This window comes from Sus scrofa, chromosome 1, assembly GCF_000003025.6.
Source record: "Sus scrofa isolate TJ Tabasco breed Duroc chromosome 1, Sscrofa11.1, whole genome shotgun sequence".
In the NCBI taxonomy this organism is placed as follows: domain Eukaryota; kingdom Metazoa; phylum Chordata; class Mammalia; order Artiodactyla; family Suidae; genus Sus; species Sus scrofa.
The window spans coordinates 263,354,961-263,377,709 of record NC_010443.5 but is presented as its reverse complement, the minus strand read 5'-3'; the positions used below and the strand labels follow the sequence as shown (position 1 = coordinate 263,377,709).

The following is a 22,749-nucleotide window of genomic DNA, read 5'->3' as shown; positions in this document are numbered from 1 at the left end:
TGATGGAAGAGAATTTAAGAAAGTTCATGTACACACACACACACACACACACACACATGCACTGTGTCACTTTGCTATCTGGCAGAACTTGGCCAACATTGTAAATCAACTATACTTTAATTTTAAACAAGGTAAAAAAATGTATACCATTTAACCAATTTTGAAATATATACACATCCATGAAACTATCATTTCAGCCATCAAGATAATGAATTTCCCTGATATCTAACCTCCTGCCCTCACTTTGCTCCTCTCATCTGTCCTCAGGGAAACCACTATTCTGTTTCTGTCACATGGATTAGTTTTCATTTCCTAGGAGATTATTGCAATGGAATCATACAGTGTGTATTCTTTTCTTGCCATCTTCTTTCACTGCGTATATGCATTTTGAGATTCATTCATATTCTACTGTGTTCTAAGAATTCATTCTTTTCACTGCTGAGTAGTATTCCATTGTATGGATATACCAGGGCTATTTCATCCATGTACAGTTATATTTTTCATTTTTTTATTATTGTAAAATTTTAAATTACTTTTATTTTTTAGCATATTTCTGTTTATCTCTTTAAAACTTTCATTAGACTTTATTTTTATCAAAATGTAGTTCATTTGCAATATCGTTTTAGCTTCAAATGTACAATAAAGTGATACAGTTATACAAACACACACATGCACATATTATTCTCAGATTCTTTTTGCTGATCAGTTATTACAAACTATTCAGTATAGTTTCCTGTACTATGTAGTAAGTCCATTCATTACTATCAGTAAGTCCATTGGTGAACATCTGGGGTGTTTCCAGCTTCTTTCCATTAAATAAAGCTCTTATGAATATTCTTGTATAAATATATTTATAGCTATATGTATTTTTTACCTTTGACAAATACATACTCACTTGATAAGAATGTTTAACTCTTTTAAAAATGTTCAAAGTGTTTTGTATTCCCACAAGCAGTGTATGTGTGTTACAGTTCCATCATATCTTCACTGATACTGGGAGCAGCATTCTTTTCCATTTTAGCCAGTCTAATAGGGGTGTATTGGTTAAACCAGTTTACAGAGCTGGAGCACCTTTATTGAAGGGGTGTCTGTTCCTTTGGAAAAGAATCCTGTACACTGTGTATTTTTTTTAACTTTTTGAGTCTCCCTAGCTCCATGAATGATACTTATCATTCCACAACAATTGTCACCATTTAACTGCCATTCATTTTGCCTTAAAATTTTTTTCTGTGCCACCTCCAGTTTGTATGTGTGGTCCAAGAGAGAGATTTCTATTTATATTTTACTCTGTTATGTCTCTAGGTAATATATCAGTATTACATTTGTGGGAAACTTAATGATTATTTAAGTGAATGAATGAATGGATGAATTCATTCAACAGTTACCAGTCAGAATTACCTGTTGTGAGCCATAGCTTATCTCCAGTGATACAAAGACAGTGACATTTAGAAACTGTGCTTTCATTAGGTGCTCATTAAACTATTCTTCAAACTCACACAAAGACTATGATTATTATTTCCACTTTATAGAAATTGAGTCTCAGTTGTATTGATAAATTGCTCAAGCATGCTCTCTTAGCAGGGGAAGAACCCAGAATCTTTTCCAGAGTTTTATATTCAATCCCCCTTCTCCTGAGAAAGGCATAGACCATGGTCTACAATACCTTCCAGGGGAGTAGGGAGATGTGCACATTTTAATGGCCTTTGTGTTCTAATGAAAGTCTGTGTCATTGTTGAGGATGCTGCTAAAGACTTCCACTGCCTGTGCCACACACTGCCCCTTGGAGAAACTATGCTCATGACACAGAGGCCATGGGCAATGGGGGAACTCATTCTTCTCATCACAGACTTGACCAGAATCTTAAGGTACCACTCATATCAGGAATACTTTTCTCCTGTGAAACCAGGTGCAGCTCAGTGCCTGTGGAGCCAAAACATCCTCATTTCTGAGGGTCCAGGAGGGAGTTGAGCAGTTGCCCCAGTGAATTACCTCTCTAGTCAGGTCAGAGGTGGATTCCCTCTGGGGTTTCTTTAGGATGGAGAAAAGGAAATATCCTTGTGCCTCATTTTGCAGCTGGAGAAATGACTGACATGCAAGTCTGTAAAAGTCCTCAAGCAACCATGGTTTGCTTTTTTGTTTGGATCCTGGGTCTTCTGGACAGAAAGTGAGGATTAAGGTAACAGAACAAAGCAGAAGGTATTTGAACTCAGAGCACAGGTATAACTCAGAAGGAGCCCAGAAACCTCCCCATTCATGCATGTGTGTCTGTGTTTAAGTGTGTGTGTGACCATCAGAGAAAGTATATCTATTTGTGTGTGTGTTGTGTTGTAGTGTTGTAGGAGTCTGTGTGTATGCATAACTGACAAACACACTGAATGACACATATTAGGATATAGAGAGGTCAGGGAAGACTGGACATTTCTTGAGTGTGTGCTTATTCTACTTGCATCTGCTGCTTGTGTGACATGTGTAAGACCTTTTGCACTGCTTGTGATTTGAATATGAATTACTTCTTATGATGATAACACCTCAGGTCTAAAATAATTGACAGTTCAGTGTGTTTAGCTGTGTTGTATTTGTGAATTTTTTTTTTTGAGTTTCACAGAGTTTATGTGAAGCTGACTCACACCCTGACTGTTTTTATCTAATGAGAGTATAATCCTGAGAAATCTGTAAATCTCCATTTGGCAAGTGTGCATCTGTGATAGTGTGTTCTTTTATTTAGCAAACCCACACCTTCACTTCTCTCACACAGAAGTTATAAATCTGTGTGTTTGTGTGTGTGTCTGTGACATTCTCCCATGTTTTTACTCTCCACCTGCCTGAGATCAGAATCCACACAGGCAGCTCCACAGGAAACTGACTTTACAGAGCTATTGGCACCCATTTTTCAATGATTTGACTCTAGCGGGATCCCTCAAAACCCAATGTTTTCAACACTCTGCTTTAGTTTTGGTCTAACCATTTAGAAATGAAATGCTCATTTCTGGAATCATGTACTTTGACACTCTGAGTTTTACCTTTTCCCCACGTGATAGCATGGTGTCTGTGGTTTTGGCCATGGTGATTCTCAACATCCACTGCTATTACATGGAATCATGTTAATTGTTGATAGATCTTGCATGTAAGGTGCTTAAGAAGCTATGCACATCATAAGCACTTAGTTAATTGTAGCCTATTGGAGGCCCAAACACCTGACTCTCCATGTCCTGATTGTGGAGGTGCCAATATTTGTATGAAGACAGGACAATCAGCCTCATCCATAGACTCTCTCAACATGAGAGCCCTACCCCACCCCCAGGTTACACACATCTTCCTCTCCTCACTACTGAGAAATATCTCAGCCACTTCTTTGCAGACAGCACTGATGGATTTAAGGTACCATGTCTGTGTTGTTCCTTTCTGATCACATTGCAGCTCCTGGGTGTCATTAGGAACTCTAGTTCTCCTGCAGGAAATTTGGGAGATCCTGGGCTACATCTGACCTAGCAGCTTTCAGTGAGAGGACTGTGCTTAGCAGGAGGGTCAAGTGCCTGGTTCCTCCTTGTGCCCCGTGAACCCTGAGAAACTCCCTGGTCTGGAGCAAGCATCTGCTGACAGTTTCTCACAGAGCATTAATGTACGTTTCTTCTCCCAGGCATATTTTAACATTTATCTTTTCACTTTTAACGTCTCACCTTTGCCTCTCTACCCCCCATAAAAAGAAATGGGTGGATTCTCTCTGTAGTGAAATGATGATCAGAAAATCAATATATGAGATGAATTTCCACTATGCGATATCTATATGAGATTGTTTAAGTGATTTCACAACTCCTGTTGGTAAAATGCAGGGAAATAAGACTGTCTTCTCTGCTTCACAGACACAAATATATAATGATGGATTGAATGATTTGAAGGCATGTATAAGACATTGGCAAACAAAAGGGATGCAAGAATACGAGTGTGGACAGTTATGTGAGCAGGTGGATTCCTTCAAATCCTGAAATATTTCTTCTTAACATCCTGCCTATTTGTCTAACTAAAGATAGGGAGGAACAGTAGGTCATAGGGGCAAAGTTTCCAAGGTATTCTTAAATGCTTGGGAGAGAAATATGACCACAGCTGTTACTATGTCTATGATCATGCTCATTTCCTATTCCTTCTGAGTATATTGATAGAGAAGATTTTTTTTGTAGTTCTTAATTTTTGGGAGGCCATACCTGAGCATATGGCACTTCCCAGGCTAGGGGTTGAATCAGAGCTTCAGCTGCTGGCCTAAATCATATCTGAGCCTTCTCTGGAGCCTCCATCACAGCACATGGCAGTGCCATATCCTTAATCCATTGAGGGTGGCTAGGGATTGAACCTGTACCCTCATGGATACTAGTTGGGTTCTTAACCCACTGAGCTACAATGGGAACTCCTGAGAGTGACATTTTAAAAGCACCACCTTTCCTGGACTATTGAAAAGTTCCATGAGGCAATCATGGAAAAATGTATTTGTCTGCCATTATGCTCATTAGCTAGCAGTTATTATCAGTGTGAAGGTCAATATTGGGAAATAGTGCTGATCAATCAGGTCACTGAATTCTGAGACACCCCAGTCCATCAGCTCTCTCAGCTCTCAGACCCCATCTCAGATCTCAAGTATCTTCATACTGAAGAATAACCAGATCTGAGCCAACTTGGAGGAAGCAGTTTAGATGAGATTGATGTAGGTACATGCACCGAATTAATGTTTATTTCTTGGCAAAGAGGTAAACATGCATTTAGACAAGTTCCAGCAGGGAATTTACCCCAGTGATAGGATATGAGCTCAGAAACTCACCTTAAGAGTGTGAGATCTCAGATAAGTGAACATAAATTTTAGGTCAGCTTCTTGGTCCTTTATGCTGACCACTTCATAATACTGTTTTATGAAATTCCTAAACTTGATACAAGTTTTTTTTTGGGGGGATACAGATCCTCTCATCAAAATAATCTATGCAATTTTTGGTGTTTATTTGATGTGGGACAGTGTTTTTAGATAATAATGCCTAATGAATTAGAATTCTTTATGTCATCTCTATGCAAGTGTGATTATGGCATGTTCACATTTAGAGGGACAACAAAAGGGCAAGAGAGACTTAGCATCCCAAGTCCTAGAGCGAGAAAGTGGTGGGACCAAAATCATAACACATTGAATCAGGCTTCAGGTTCAAACCTTTACTTAGTCTTTGGTCAGGTGAGCCCTCGAGAGTTGATCTCCTGATGGAAGGGCTTCTGTATGTCATATTTATTCTATGTCCAAATAGTAGCTTAATGTCAGAATAATGGTTGATCAAAAAGAAAAAAAGGCAGCATTTGTCCTGGTTTTCATTGAAAGGAAACATGTTGAGTGCTGAGGGTGTGTCACGTGCTTTGCCAACAATAGGTGATAAAAGAAATGGCGGCAGATATTCTTTTTTTCCAAAGAGAAGGTGAGAGAGGCTAGTGTGGTGGCCACAATCATGACTTCAGTGTATCTGACATTTCCTACTCACTTGCTTCCCTAGCAGACAGGAGAGGAGCATGAGGAGGGAGAACCAGAGCAGCGTGTCTGAGTTCCTCCTCTTGGGGCTCCCCATCATGCCAGAGCAGCAGGGTGTGTTCTTTGCCCTGTTCCTGGGCATGTACCTCACCACAGTTCTGGGGAACCTGCTCATCATCCTGCTCATCAGGCTGGACCCTAATCTCCACACCCCCATGTACTTCTTCCTCAGCCACTTGGCCTTCACAGATGTCTCCTTTACATCTGTCACTGTCCCTAAGATGTTGATGAACATGCAGACTCAGGATCAATCCATTCTCTATGCAGGGTGTGTAACACAGACCTATTTTTTCATATTTTTTGCTTGCATTGATAACCTTCTTCTTGCAGTGATGGCCTATGACAGGTATGTGGCTATTTGTCACCCACTGCATTATGCCAGCCTCATGAGTGAGAAGCTATGCATATGTCTGTTGGCTGTATCCTGGCTCCTCTCCTGTGCCTATGCCCTGACCCACACCCTCCTCCTGGCTCAATTGTCCTTCTGTGCTGACCACTTCATCCCCCACTTCTTCTGCGACCTTGCTGCACTCCTGAAGTTGAGCTGTTCAGACACCTCCCTCAATGAGCTGGTCATCTTTACTGTGGGAGGAATGATTTTCATCCTGCCTTTGAGTAGTATCCTGGGCTCATATATTTGTATAGGGACAGCAGTTCTGAGTGTCTCTTCCACCAAGAGATTCTTTAAAGTTTTTTCCACCTGTGGCTCCCATCTCTTTGTGGTGTCTTTATACTATGGGACACTTGCTAGTGTTTACTTTTTTTCATCATCATGGGACTCCACTGACAAAGACATAACTGCTTCTTTTGTGTATGCAGTAGTTACTCCCATGCTGAACCCCTTCATCTACAGCCTCAGGAACAGAGACATAAAACAGGCCTTAGAGATACTTGTCAGTAGGGCTAACTTCTTGAAGTGACAATCTCTAAATCCTCTTACTGCAGTCATCAGCACAGTGGGATATATCTCCTAAAATTAGCATATGGTTGGCAACTCTGTAACTTCAAGTGAATATGCATTCAGCTGTCATATATAGTGGTCATATATAGTGTTATTATGTCAATAAGCCCCAGTTTGTGATTTCCATTGTTAAATATTCTTTATCTTTATTTTTTCTGCTTTTTTATCATCTCATAAAATATGTGAAAAATCCTATACAAAATATGTCACATAATTGTGATTGTGGTTTTGTATTTTTCTCCTATCAGATATGTCTGTTTTTGCTTATATATATTTTATAATATGTTATTGAGAACACTCTGATTTATCACTCTGTTCTGCTCCTTGTGGACTGATTCTTCTCTGTAAGATGTGCTGAAATTGGCTTGCAGTAGCTTCAAGCTGATTGTGAACATCTCTTTTCAACTCCGCAGTCAATGAGAATATTATGGTTGAAATCAGCCATGATGGATATAATTAAATCATGGAAATTTTCAAGTGCTACAGAGTGATGCTCTCCTGTGAATGGGAGCCTTGTCTCATCCACTGAACAACACACCATTGCAGTTATAGTCAGAGGGGATTTCTCTTTATCACCAGCTCCCACTCTCACATCTCATTTACTTCCTCTGTTTTTAGCATAGATGTACCAGCTATCTTTTAGTTGGTGTTTACATGGGATTTCTATTCAATTATTTAAACTTTTTATGTGCTTATAGCTGTAAAGTGTTAGTGGTTAACAGTGTAAATGGGTTTTACACTTTTTATGTAGTTTGTAAATCTTTGTATTTCTGGGGAATTTGATCTATTAACATCTGTTAAATAAGGTTGCTCTGAATTTGTTTTCTGTGTTTCTATATGTTTTCTAATTGAGACATCTTATTTCATATTTATTCTCACTTCTTTTCATCCTTTTTGATTTCTTAAATACATGTTTTGCCATTCCATATCCCTTTGATTTACTTATTAATCCTATATTATGATTATTTTATTATTCTTTTCTGTGCTATATGTAGATATTATGACTTGCTATTCCTTAAAAAATTTTTATTGCAGTATAATGGCCTACACAACATGGAATTTACTATTTTAACACTTTGAAGTATATAATTAAGTGGCATTTAGTACATTCATCACTGCTATTTTCTTCTAGGGCTTTAAATGGAAACTATGGAGCATCAATGCAGTTGAGTACTTTGTAGCTATGAAAAACAATGTCAAATATAATTATGAATCAATATGGAAGGATTTCCAGGATATAGTATTAATCAGAAAACAGCAATGTGAAAAAGAGCATCTATAACATGCTACTTCCTATGTGAAAGAGAAGGGAAAATAATGTATACATGTATCTTCCCATTGAGCAAGAAGAAACACATGAGGAATCAATTCGAAATTAATGAGACTGCTTACCTGCAGGGGGTGGGGTGGGAATAGTATAGAAAGATGGGGGCATGAGTATATTTGTTTATATAGTTTCAAATATTCTAACTTGTACCTACTAAAAAATAAGAAGTAAATGGAAAATAAACAAAATGGAATAAAATAAAAAATAAGCCTAAATATATTTAAATTTAATACCATAATCTGCCTAAAGGGGAAAATAAAGTAATTATTATTGAACACCAAATTTCATCTATAATTTAGTCTCAGAATAATGAAAGAACTGTAAGCACATTTTTTTGGTAAGCCAATTCTATGGGCTGAAGTTAATTTGTCATTAACAGTGGTTTGGGTTCAAGATTCTGAAATTACATGTATTCAAAGATTTAGTAAATAAGTAAACTTGTTCTGGAAAAGAGAATGACTCCTTAATGGGGGAAGGTGCAATGTACACAGAAAAAGAGAGGCTAGAAAGAACTCTATGGTGTCACACTAGAACTGAAGATACCAACTTGAACTCATGGGTTGTAATGTATATAAGCAGATTGAAAGTATATATCAATCTGTCTGGTTCCCATCTCCCATTATTTCTGTCCCACTCCTGATTCATCTCCTATGGGTAACCATTCCTTTAGTTTGCTTGTTTCTAGTTTCTACATCCAGTGTTTCCTTTATATATGCTTCCTGGCTGTATTCTCTGAGATCATTTAAAAGTCTCATAAGCAAAAAACACATGTAATGCCAAATTTGACATTTGAATATCAGTCTCCTCTACCAAGAACCAAAATGACTTAGAAAAAATGGTGATTCTAGGGCTGGGGCCAGGACACTACAAGACCAGGGAAAATTTGCAGATCTTGAAAATTAAAAGTGTTCTAATATCATGGAAATAAAGAAGTCAGCTCAATGGGGCTCCCATTGGAAAAATCTGGAATAGTTATAGCTTCAAAATGAATAACATCAGTGATGGGTTACAACTCAGAGAATAAATAAGAATTCATGAGTCCATGATGATATAAATAAATCAATGAAGAAACAAATGAATGTAGAGTAAGGGGAAGTTCATTCCTATAGGAGAATTCAGCTAATAAACACAGAGGAAATGATTGAATTAGAAAATCACCATTTGGCCACCATATTTGCAATTTTTTTTCAATATAAGAATCATCAATGGATGTTAGATATAGTGGGTCAAACTGTATTAAGAAAAGTGTTGAGGTTATACATTTTCAAAATATGTACCAAATGAGAGTTAATGGCAAAGTTTGAAATAGGTACTTGCTGTAGAGAGCCTGGAAGATACCACCTTAATCAAATGATCAAGGATAAAATCACTAGTAATTGGAAAAAAATTTTTTTCCTTTTAGGGCCACACCTATGGCATATGAAATTTCCCATGCTAGGGGTAGAATTGGAGCTGCAGGTGTGAGGCTACACCATAGCCACAGCAACAAGGGATATGAGCCCACATCTGTGTCTTACATTGCTGTCTACAGCAACGAATGAGGCCAGGCCTTGAACATACATCCTCAGGGATACTATAGGGTTCTTTACCTATTGATCCCCAAAGTAACTCCAAAGAACATAAATTCTTAATGAAGCTGTGCCATTTTTGAAAAAATCTGGGAATGTATGGCTGGTGTGTGGTATTCATTAGGAAGCATGGGTGAAGCCCTTTGCCTAGAACCCAGATATTCATTAAAATGTTCAACATTCTATCACCAAGCAGCTTTACTTACTTTTTTATTGAAGTAGTTTGCAAGGCCTTGGTAGCTCAGTCAGTAGAGCATCAAACTTTAAATCTGAGGGCCCAGGGTTGAAATTCCTGTCCAGGGGCTGGGTGAAATATAGTTTGTGAACAATATTACCATAGTTTCAGCTGTATTATGTGGTGATTTGACATTTTCATACATTATGAAATGATCACAATTATTAATCTAGTAACTATCTGTCCCCAAAAGCTTTTACAGTGTTATGGATCATATTCTTTATGCTGTATATTAAATCCCCATAGTTTCTCTATTTTATAACTGGAGGTTTGTTCGTCTTCACCCACATCACCCATTTCCTCCATCTTCCCAAACACTGTCCCCTCTGGAAGCCACTGGTTTCTGCTCTGTATTTATGAGTCTGTTTTCATTCAGTTTTGTTGATTTGTTGTTTTGATTTTATATTTATCATTGTCTATCTGTCCTGTTTCACAGAGCATTATGCATTCTAGATCAATCCATGTTGTTTGAACATGGTTGTGAATTGTGAGATGCACTTAAATAGCTCCCTTATGGCCAAGTTTTTGCCAAGAAAGGTGGGAAACATTTTTAGTTCCCAGGATGGGTTGGAACAGCCACTTGTTTTCACCGTTGGTGATTCACTTTCATGGTTTTGTGTGTGGATATCCAGTTTCCCAGCACCATTTATATAAGAGACTAACTTTTCCCCATTGTGTATTTTTGTTTCCCTTGTCAAAGAACGATTGAACATCACTTAGCATGATAATTTCTAGGTCCATCCATATTGCTAAAAATGCTGGTATTTCATTCATTTTAATGGCCGAATAATATTCTATGGTGTATATGTACCACATCTTCTTGATCCACTCCTCTGTCGATGGACATTTAGGTTGTTTCCGTGGCTTGGATATTGAAAATAGTGCTGCCATGAAAATAGGAGTACACGTGTATTTGTGAGTCATGATTTTCTCTGGATAGATGCCCAAGAGTGGGATTGCTGGATCAAATGGTAATTCTATGTTTAGTTTTCTGAGGCCTCTCCATCCTGCTTTCCACAAAGGTTGCACAAATTTACAATCCCACCAACAGTTTTTAACAGGGTTCCTTTTTCTCCACATCCTCTCCAGCACTTCTTGTTTTTAGACTTTTGGATGATGGCCATTCAGGCTGGTGTAAGTTGGTACCTCATAGAGGTTTTGTTTGGATTTCCCTACTAATGAGTGATGCTGAACATCTTTTCATGTGTTTTTGGCCATCTGTATGTCTTCTCTGGAGAAATGTCTGTTTATGTCTTCTGCCCATTTTTTGATGGGGTTGTTTGTTTTTTTGGTATGGAGCCACAGAAGGTGTTTATAAATTTTGGAGATGAATCCCTTGTCCGTTGATTCATTTGCAAAGATTTTCTCCCATTCTGTGGGTTGTCTTTTCATTTTATTTAGGGTATCCTTGCTGTACAGAAACTTTTCAGTTTGATTAGGTCCCATTTGTTTATTTTTGTTTTTATTGTCAATACTCTAAGAGGTGGATCTGAGAAGATGTTGCTGTCATTTATGTCAGAGAGTGTTTGGCATTTTCTTTCCTCTAAGAGTTTTATAGTGTCTGGTCTTATATGTAGGTCTTTAATCCATGTTGAGTTTATTTTTGTGTGTGGTGTTAGGAAGTGTTCTCATTTCATTCTTTTCCATGTGGCTGTCCAGTTTTCCCAGCACCAGTTATTGAAAGGACTGTCTTTTCTCCATTGTATATTCTTGCCTCCTTTGTCATAGATGAGTTGGCTGTAGGTGTGTGGGTTGAATTCTGGGCTTTCTGTGCTGTTCCACTGATCTATATGTCTGTATTTGTGCCAGTACCCAACAGTTTTCATGATTGTTGCTTTGTAGTATAGTATGAAGTCAGGGAGCCTGATTCCTCCAGCTCCATTTTTCTTTTTTAGGATGTCTTTGGCTATTTTGGGGCTTTTGCACTATAATGAGAAACCAACATCAAATGCTTTCACTAACACGTGGAACCTGAAAAAAGGACAGAATGAACTTCTTTGCAGAACAAATACTGACTCACAGACTTTGAAATCTTATGGTCTCCAAAGGAGACAGTTTGGGGTATGGGAGGATGCGATGGGGTTGTGGGATGGAAATCCTATAAAATTGGATTGTTTTAACATATGCAAATCAATCAACGTCATACACCACATTAACAATAGAAAAGTCAAAAATCATATGATCATCTCAATAGATGCAGAAAAAGCATTGGAAAAAGCCCAACATCCATTCATGTTCACGACCCTCGCCAAAGTGGGTATAGATGGAACATTCCTGAACATAATCAAATCCATTTATGACAATCCCACAGCAAATATAATACTCCATGGGGAAAAACCGAAAGCTTTCTCACTCAAATCTGGAACAAGACAGGGATGCCCACTCTCACCAATGCTCTTCAACATCGTTTTGGAAGTCCTAGCCACAGCAATTAGACAAACAAAAGAAATAAAAGGCATCCATATAGGAAGAGAAGAGATCAAACTGTCACTGTATGCAGATGACATGATACTATACATAGTAAACCCTAAGGACTCAACCCCAAAACTACTTGAACTGAACAGCAGATTCAGCAAAGTAGCAGGATATAAGATTAACATTCAGAAGCCAGTCAAATTTCTGTATACCAGCAATGAAATATTAGAAAAGGAATACAAAAATACAATACCTTTTAAAATTGCACCTCACAAAATCAAATACCTTGGAATACACCTGACCAAAGAGGTAAAGGAACTATATGCCAAGAACTATAAAACTTTAATCAAAGAAATCAAAGAAGATGTAAATAAAAGGAAAGATATTCCATGTTCCTGGATTGGGAAAATCAATATTGTAAAAATGGCCATGCTACCCAAAGCAAACTACACATTCCATGCTATCCCTACCAAATTACCCATGACATTTTTCACAGATCTGGAACAAACAATCCAATCATTTATAGGGAACAACAAAACAAAGCAATCCTGAGACACAAAAACCAAGCAGGAGGCATAACTCTCCCAGACTTCTAGAAATACTACAAAGCCACAGTCATCAAAACAGCATGGTACTGGTATCAAAACAGACAGACAGACAAATGGAACAGAGTAGATAATCCAAAAATAAACCCTGACACCTATGGTCAATTAATCTTTGACAAAGGAGGCAAGAACATAAAATGGGACAAAGAAAGTCTATTCAGCAAGCATTGCTGGGAAACCTGGACAGCTGCATGCAAAGCAATGAAACTAGAACACACCCTCACACCATGCACAAAAATAAACTCCAAATGGCTGAAAGACATAAATATACGACAGGACACCATCAAACTCCTAGAAGAAAACAGAGGCAAAACACTCTCTGACATCAGCCTCGTGAATATTTTCTCAGGTCAGTCTCCCAAAGCAATAGAAATTAGAGCAAAAATAAACCCATGGGACCTCATCAAACTGAAAAGCTTTTGCACAGCAAAGGAAACCAAAAAGAAAAAAAAAAGACAACTTACAGAATGGGAGAAAATAGTTTCAAATGATGCAACTGACAAGGGCTTAATCTCTAGAATATAGAAGCAACTTATACAACCCAACAGCAACAAAGCCAATCAATCAATGGAAAAATGGGCAAAAGACCTGAATAGACATTTCTCCAAGGAAGATATACAGATGGCCAACAAACACATGAAAAAATGCTCAACATCGCTGATTATGAGAGAAATGCAAATCAAAACTCTCATGAGATACCACCTTGCCAGCTGTATCTCAGTCAGAATGGCCGTCACTGATAAGTACACAAATAACAAAAGCTGGAAGGTGTGTGGAGAAAAGGGAACCCTCCTGCACTGTTGGTGGGAATGTCAACTGGTACATCCACTATCGAGAACAGTTTGGAGATACCTTAGAAATCTATACATAGAACTTCCATATGACCCCACAATCCCACTCTTGGGCATATATCCAGACAAAACTCTACTTAAAAGAGACACATGCACCCACAGGTTCATTGCAGCACTATTCACAATAGCCAGGACATGGAAACAACCCAAATGTCCATTGACAGATGATTGGTTTAGGAAGAGGTGGTATCTATACACAATGGAATACTACTCAGCCATTAAAATAATGACATAATGCCATTTGCATTATGGATGGATCTAGAGAATCTCATACTGAGTGAAATGAGCCAGAAAGACAAAGACAAATACCATGTGATATCACTTATACCTGGAATCTAATATCCAGCACAAATGAACATCTCCTCAGAAAAGAAAATCCTGGACTTGGAAATTAGACTTGTGGCTTCCGGATGGGAGACAGAGGGAGTGGGAGGGTTCGGGAGCTGGGGCTTATCAGACACAACTTAGAATAGATTTACAAGGAGATCCTGCTGAATAGCATTGAGAACTATGTCTAGATACTCATATTGCAACAGAACAAAGGGTGGGAGAAAAATGTATACATGTAAGGATAACTTGATTCCCCTTGCTGTGCAGTGGGAAAAAAATTAATTTAAAAAGAAGTAAATAAGTAAAATAAAATAAAATAAAATAATAAAATTGGATTGTGATGATCAGTATAAAAAATCAATTGAACATACACGTGTGGGTCTATTTCTGGGCTCCACTTTCTGTTCTTTTATTTTATAAATGAATAAATATGTATTTGTTCTAGTAAAACAGCATTTATAGAAACAGACTGACTAAAGAATAAACAGAAAATCCTGGTGCATTTTTTATATGTCTGTTTTTTATATCAGTAACATTACTGTGTTGATTTCTAATTGTAAAGTATAGTTTGAAATCAGGCAGTGCAATGCCTACAGTTCTTACCATTTTGCTCAAGATGGCTTTGGCTTTTGTAGGTCTTTTGTGGTTACACATTGATAGAATAAATGATGGTAATGGGATGTGTGCTCCAACACACTTCAGAGTCAGTGGTATGGGCTCTCAAGTGCTGATCCTACTCTGTTTGGTCCTTTCTGCAGTGGATGGAGTGGCAGATTCCACTGCAGATTCTTCAAAGTTCAAGGGTGTTCATGGCCTCTCCTTCCCCTCATAGGCAGGCAGAGGGAAGACTGTTACATCACTGACATTAGAGACATCTTATGGGACTCCTGTTGTTCAGCCCCTTTGGTCATTGCACCGGATGCATCTCAAGAGGAAGGGGAGTAATTGGGCAATTAACAGAGACGTCTTCTTTAACCAGAAGCTTCTTCTCTCACACCAGGTTTTGGTCTCTGGGGTCTCATTCCTGTTGGAAGAGATCTCACTTCCTATATGAAAAAGTACTAAATTCCTTGAATTTATAATTTCTACACACAAAAACATCTACTGCATGTCTACCATGTGCCAGGCAATGTTCTACATACTGAGAATCTAAATTCTGAGTTAAATCATAATGTATCCCCTTGTAGAGTTTACATTCCAGCGCTCCTGATCCAGCTCATCATGTTCCTTTTTTCCATAGAAGGCTTTAACCTTCTAGAACACTGTAAAATTTATTCATTTTTAATTGTCATTGTTTCCTTACTGGGGTGAATGTTCTAGGGAAGATGAAATAAATTATAAGTTTTCAGTAGGTAAAACTTTTATGAATAAAGGAGGCATCAAAAGGGAAGAGCAAGGAAGTCCTGTCATGGCTCAGCTGTAACAAAGCTGACTAATTTCCATGAGGACAAGGATTTGATCCCTGACCTTGCTTAGTGGGTTAAGGATCCAGCATTGCTGTGAGCTATGATATAGGTCTCAGATGGGGCTCAGATCCCACCTTGCTGTGGCTGTGGTATAGGCAGGAAGCTACAGCTCATATTCTATCCCTAACCTGGGAATTTCTATGTGCCATGTGTGTAGCCCTGAAAAAGTAAAATCAAAATAATAGTGGGGGAGCAAGAATGCTGTAGTGGGGTTCATAATTTCACACCGTGTGATCTATGTAGAGCTCATTGGGAAGGTAGCATCCAAAGACATTAGTGAGGACAGGGAATTGAGCCATGGGCTGCCTGTGCAAAAGCATGGAGATCAGCCCCTAGAGAGGAGATGGTGCCTGGCCTATCACAGGGACATTAATGGAGCTCCTGTTCCCGGACAGGATTAATCAGGAGGGGTGGTGGGTGATTAGTTCAGACATATCAGAGGACAAGATTGTTAGGGCGCTTAAGGTCATGGTAGGTGTATTAGGCAAGATTTTCTGGAGAAGGATTACAAATAGAGTGTGTGTGTGTATAAGAGAGAGAGAGATTTATGGAGTTCCTTTTGTGGCATTATGGGATTGGTGGCATCTCTGCCAAGGGTTAGTGGATCCAGTTTCTGCAGCTGTGGCATAGGTTGCAACTAAGGATATGATCTGATCCCTGGCCTGGGAACTTCTGAAAGCCATGGAATGGCCAAAAAAAGAAGAAGAAAAAAGACAGAGAGAAATTTATTTTAAATAATTGGCTTGGAGTTTGTGTTTGATTAGTGGAAATGAATCTGACTTGTATTCATGAGGATGTAGGTTCAATCCCTGGCCTTGCTCAGTGTGTCAGGGATCTGGTATTGCTGTGACCGGTGGTAAGGACAAAGTCATAACCCAGGCCCTGTAGTGCAGCTAAATGTGGCCCCTAGCTTGGGAATTTCCACAGGTTATGGGTGTGGCCTTAAAAAGCATAAGAAAAAAAAGAAAGGAGTGAAAGAAGGGAGGGAGGATAGAAGGAGAGAGAGAGAGAGGGAAGAAGGGAGAGAGAGAGAAAGGAAGAAATAAAGAAAGAAAGGAAGGAAGGAAGGAAGTTGGCTATTATTATTGTGGAGGCAGCAAATATAAAGTCTGCAAAGTAGGTTGGCAGGCCAGAAACCCAGGGAAAAATTGCAGTTTGAATATGAAGGCAGGCAGGTGATAGAAGTCTCTCTTCTCTGTGGGAGGTAGTTCTTTTTCTTAAGGTCTTTAACTGATTAGATGAAGCCCACCCTCAGCATGGAGGACAGTCTTAGCTTTATTCAGAGTCTTTGGATTACAATGTTAATCTCATCCATAAAGATACTTTCATGGAAACATCTAGAGTTATGTTGGATCAAATATCTGCTAGCCAAGATATTTCCTAGCCAAGTTGGAACACAAAATTAATCATTATGGTTGAGTCTTTGGTTCTCAGTCTGATATGGGAACCTGCTGGAAGGGATTTCATAGAGGAATAACATGACCATACTTGAGTTTGTTATTGTTTCTTTAAAATCACCCAGATTTTTGGAGGTATAAATGACATACAATAAACTTCCTACACCTAAAGTATAAAATTTGACTCAGAAAACTGAATATACAATGTGATCCAATGTAATTAAACACAAACTCCAATGTGATCCAGCCATCCCTGTCCTGGGCACATAACCAGATAAAACTACAATACTAAAAGATACATGCACCATTATCTTCATAGCAGCACAGTTCACAATAGCAAAGGCTTGCAAATAACCTAGATGCACATTAAGAGATGAGTGGATACAGAAGATGTGGTGTAAATAGAGAATGGAATACTATTCAGCCATAGAGAAGAATGCAGTAATGCCATTCGCAGCAACCTGATGCAAGCACATAGTTTTATACTAAGTGAAGAAAATCAGGAAGACAAACATCATGTGATGTCACTTACATGTGGAATCTATAATATGGCACAAATTAACCTATTCACAAAATAGAAGCAGACTCATAGACATAAAGAATAGACCTCTGGTTGCCAAGGGGGAGGAGGGGGGAGTGGGATGGATGGGAGTTTGGGGTTATTATCTGCAAACTTTTACATTTAGAATGGATAAGCAATGATGTCCTACTGTATAGCACCTTGACTATATCCAGCCTCTTGGGTTAGACCATGATGGAAGAGGACATAAGAAAGGGAATGTATATGTGTAGGACTGGGGCTCTTTGCTGTACTGCAGAAATGGACACAACATTGCAAATCAAGTTTAATTTTAAAAGAGGTAAAAAAATAAATGATGTCATTTGAATAATTTTGACATATGTACATACCCATGAAGTTACCACCCCAGCCATCAAGATCATGAATTTCCCTGATGTCTACTCTCCTGCCCTCTCTTTGATCCTCCCATCTGTCCTCGGGCAAACCACTATTCTGCTTCTGTCACATGGATTAGTTTGCATATCCTAGAACCTTATTTCAGTGGAATCATACAGTGTATATTTTTTTCTTGCTGTCTTCTTTCACTCTGCGTAAGTATTTTGAGACTTGTTCATGTTGTACTATTTATCAATAGTTCATTCTTTTAAATGGTGAGTAGTATTCCATTTTAATGATATAAAATAGATATTGCATCCACTTACATTTAAATTTAAAAAATTTTTTCTACTTAATATTTTTAATTTTTTAAAATTTCTATTTATCTTTCTTTAGAATTTATTTTTATTGAAATATAGTTAATTTACAATATAATGTTAGTTTCAAGTGTACACTGTGATTCAGTTATAAATATACTAAGATATTTTTCCCTGATATGTTGTTACAAAATATTGAGTATAGTTTACTATCCTATATTGTATGTCAATTTACTTACTAACAGTCTGTTGATGAACATCTGGGGTATTCCAGCTTTTGGCTATTAAATAAAGTTCTTGTGAACATTCTTGTACAAATCTACATATAACTATATACATTCTTTAACCTGGTCATGTTCTAAGTATATTTTTAACTTTTTAAAAAATGTTCAAAGTGTTTTGTATTCCCATGAGCAGTTTATTGGTGTTCCAGTTCCCTCACATCTTCAAAGACACTGAAAACAGCATTCTTTTCAATTTTAGCCAGTCTAAAAAGTGTGTAATGGTGTAAACCAGTATACAGACCTGAAGCCACTTGATTGAGTGGTGTCTGCGTTTCTTTGGAAAAGAATCCTGTAACACTGGGGTATTTTTTTAACTTCTCGAGTCTCCCTAGCTCCATGCATGATGCTCATCATTCTTCAGCACTTGTCACCATTTACCTGCCACACATTTTGCCTTAATTTTTTTATATCACCTCTCACTTGGATGTGTGTTGTAAGGTAGGGATTCCTGATTATATTATTCCCTGTTATGTCTCTAGAGACTATATCAGTATTACATTTGTGAGAACCTTAATGAGTATTTAAGGGAATGAGGAAATGAAGGAACAAATGAATTCATTCAACAGTTACCAAACACAGTTTCCTGTTGGGAGCCATAGCTGATCTCTAGTGATACAAAGACATTGACTATAAAACTTAATATTTACTAAGCTTGCATTATGTGCTCATGTAACCATTATTCCAACTCACACAGACTATGATTATTATTTCCACTTTATAGGAAGTTGTGTAGGCCTTGGAAAAGTTGCTCAAGGTGATCTCTTAGCAGGGGAGGAACCCAGAGTCATTTATCCAGAGTTTTATATTCAATCCCTCTTCTCCTGAACAAGGCAAAGAAAGACCATGGCCTAAAACCTTCCAGGGAAGAGGGAGATGTTCACATTTAAAGGGCCTTTGTGTTCTAATGTAAGCCTGTGTTGGTGTTGGGGGCAGAAGCCCTTCGACTGCCTGTGCCATTCACTGCTGTTGGGAGAATCTGTGCTCATGATACAGAGGCCACGGGCAATAGGGGAACTCCTGCTTTTCCTCAGAGACTTGACAAGAAACCCAAGATACCACTGATATCAGGGACAATTTCTCCCATAAAACAAGGTACAGCTTAGTCCCTGTGGACCCTAATCATCCTCCTTTCCAAGGGGCCAGGAGGTACTTGGGCAGTTGCCCCAGTGGACTGCTTCTCTAATCAGGATTGGGGTGGATTCCCTCTGGGGTCTCTTTATGATGGAGAGAAGGAAATCTCCTTGTGCATTGTTTTGAAGCTGGAGAACCAACATGAGAGACTGTATGGTCCTCAGGCCACCAAAGTTTGCTCTTTTTCTTTGGATCCTGAGTCTTCTGGACAGAAAGTGAGGATTCAGGTAACAGAATGTAGGAGAAGGTATTTGAACTCAGAGCACAGGTATAGCTCAGAAAGAGCCCAGAAACTTCCCCAGTTGTGCATGTTTGTCTGTGTGTAAGTGTGTGTTTGTGACCATCAGAGAAGTTATGTGTATTTGTATGTGTGTTGTGTTATAGGAGTCTCTGTGTGTATGTGTAACTGCCAAGCACACTGAATGACCCACATTAGGATATACAGAGGTCAGAGAAATCTGGATATTTCCTCAGTGTGTGCTTATTCTACATGCATCTGCTGCTTGTGTGCCATGTGTAAGACCTTGTGCACTGCTTGTGATTCCAATATGAAGGGCTTCTTGTGAATACAGTGTCTCTGGTTTAGGATGCTTGACAGTTCTGTGTGTGGCTGTCTTGTACACATGTATTTTGCTTGTGAGTTTGCAGAGATTTGTGTAAAGCTGACTGACACACTGACTATATTTACCTAGTAAGATTATAATCCAAAGGAATCTATAAATATCCATTTGGCAAGTGTGTGTAATAGTATGAGTTCTTTTGTGTAGCAAACCAACAGCTTGACTTTCTTCACACAGAAGAGATAAATATCTGTGTGTGTGTGTGTATGTGTGAGTGAGTGAGTGCGTGATATTCTCACATTTTTTACTCTCCACCTGCCTGAGACTAAAGGCTAAAGAGGCAACTCCATAGGAAACAATTTGATTTTCAGATCTATGGCATCCATTTTTCTATGATTTGACTCCTTCTGCAGGGCCTCTGGAAGCCCAATATTTTTGATGCTCTGCTTCAATTTTGTTCAATCCATTTATAAATGAAAGACTCGCATCTGGAATCACATTCTTAAACACTCACATATTTATCATTTCCCTAACTAACTAAAATAGCTTAGTTGCCTTGGGTTTGGCTGTGGTGATTCTCAGCATCCAGTGCTCTGACATGGGCTCATGCTATTTTCTGACAGATCTTGTCCATAAGGTGCTTAAGAAGCTATGCATATCATAAGCCCTTAGAAAATTTTAGCCTCTTGGAGACCCAAACCCCTGACTCTACATGTCATAATTTAGCAGGGGACACTTTTTTTTGGTATGAAGACAGGAAAAGCAACCCCATCCATAACATCTGTCTCAATGAACCACTCCTAGGTCACACACTGTCTCCTTTTCACTACTGAGAAATTCCTCAGCCACCCCTTTGTACGCCGTGGTGATGGAATCAATGTACCACATCTGTATTGTTCCCTCCTGTTCACATTGCAGATCCAAGGTGTCATATGGAGCTCTGGTTCTCTTGCAGGAGATTTGTGAGTTCCTTGGCTAAGTCTGACCCAGCAGTTTTCAGTGAGAAGCCTGTGCTTGGCAGGAGGGTTAAGTGTATGTTCCCTCCTTGTGACCCATGAACTGAGTCAGTTAATAACCCCAAGCAACTCCTTGGTAGGGAACAAGCACCCGCTGACAGTTTCTTATACAGGGTTAAGGTCAATTTCCTCTCCAAGGCATATTTTAACATTAACCTTTTCACTTTTAACATTTCACCTTTGCCTCTCTACCCCCCCCCCCATAAAAAGAATTGGGTGGATTGTCTGTAGTGAAAAATGATGGAAAAAAATATTTGAGACCTGGTTCCTCTATGCAGTATCTATGTGAGAATGGTTAAGTGATTTCACTACTCTTGGTAAAATGCAAGGAAAAATCACTGTTTGCTGCCCCCCTAGACAGAATTAAACAGTGCTGGTTTGAATGATCTTGAAGCCACATGAAAACCATAGGCAAACTAAAGGGCTGCAGGATTATGAATGTGGACTCTTATCTCAGGAGAAGGACTCCTTCAAATCCCAAAATACTTCTTCTTAAGGTCTTGTCTATTTGTCTAACTAAAGAAAGGGAGGAAGAGTAGAGTCATAGGATCAAAGTTTCCAGTATAATTTTAAAAGCTTGGAAGAGAAATGTGACTAGAGCTGTTACTAACTCTATTATCATGGTCATTTCCTACTCCAAGTATGTTGATAGTGCAGTTTTATATTTTTTAAATTTAAAAATTTTTTTAAGTCTGCACCTGTAGCATATGGCAGTTCCCAGGCTAGGGATTGAATCAGAGCTGCTGACCTACACCACAGCCACAACCATGCCAGATCTTATCTCCCTCTGCAACCTATACCAGATTTCATGGCAATGCTGTATTCTTAGCCCACTGAGTGAGGCCAGGGTTCAAACTGGTATTCTCATGGATACAAGTTGGGTTCTTAACCCACTGAGCTACAATGAGAACTCCTGATAGTGAATTTTAATAGCACCTCCCTCCTAGGACTCTTGAAAAGTTCAGTGAGGCAATGATGGAAAAATGTATTGGTCTACCATTGCGTTCATTATGTCAGTTATTTTCAGTGTGAAATTCAATATTTGGGAATAGTGCTGGTCAATCAGGAAACTGACTTCTAAGAGACACCCCAAATCCTTCAGGATCTCTCAGTTCTCAGACCCCATCATAGATATCATGTGTCTTCCTAATGATGAATACCCAGATCTGTGCCAACTTGGAGGATCAGATGTAAACAGAGATAGATAGAGGTCCATGCACTGAAGTAAGGTTTATTTCTTGGCAAGAAGATAAACATGCATAAGACAAGTTCGAGCATCGAACTTACCCCAGTGATATGATATGAGCTCAGAAACTCACCTGAAGATTGTGAGAGGTCAGATAAGTTAACATAAATTTTAGGTCAGCTTCTTGGTGCTTTATGATAATCACCTCATAATACTTTTTTATTAAATTCCTGAACTTGATACTTTTGGGGTGGCTATACAGATTCTCTCATAAAAATAATGTATGCAATTTTGGTATTTATTTTATGCAGGAAAATGTTCTTAGATATTAATGCCTAATGAATTAGAATCTTTTTTTTACCTCTCTGAAATTGTGATATTTGCATCTTCACATTATCCAGGGACAACATGAGGCCAAGAGTGATTTAGCATCTCAAGTCCTAAAGCAAGAGTGTGGTGGGGCCACAATCATAACAGGAAATCTGGCTTCAGTTTCCCACCTTAGTTAGTCCTTGGTCAGGTGTATTCTTGAGGAATATTCTCATGAGATAAGAGGTTCTGTATGTCATATTTATCCTTCTGTATCCAATTAGAAGCTTAGTGTCAGAAACATGGTTAATTACAAAGAAAAAAATGAATTTCCTGGTTTTTATCAAA

At 38.5% G+C, this 22,749-nt stretch overlaps 1 protein-coding gene across 1 annotated transcript; it reads left to right on the top strand.

The window, feature by feature from the left end:
- Positions 5,698–6,468, top strand: LOC110259699 (olfactory receptor 1J4-like; the record flags this gene model as incomplete). The annotated part of the gene is made up of 1 exon (XM_021085421.1): positions 5,698–6,468. A coding segment is annotated over one exon (771 nt), but the record flags the coding sequence as incomplete, so codon positions are not given.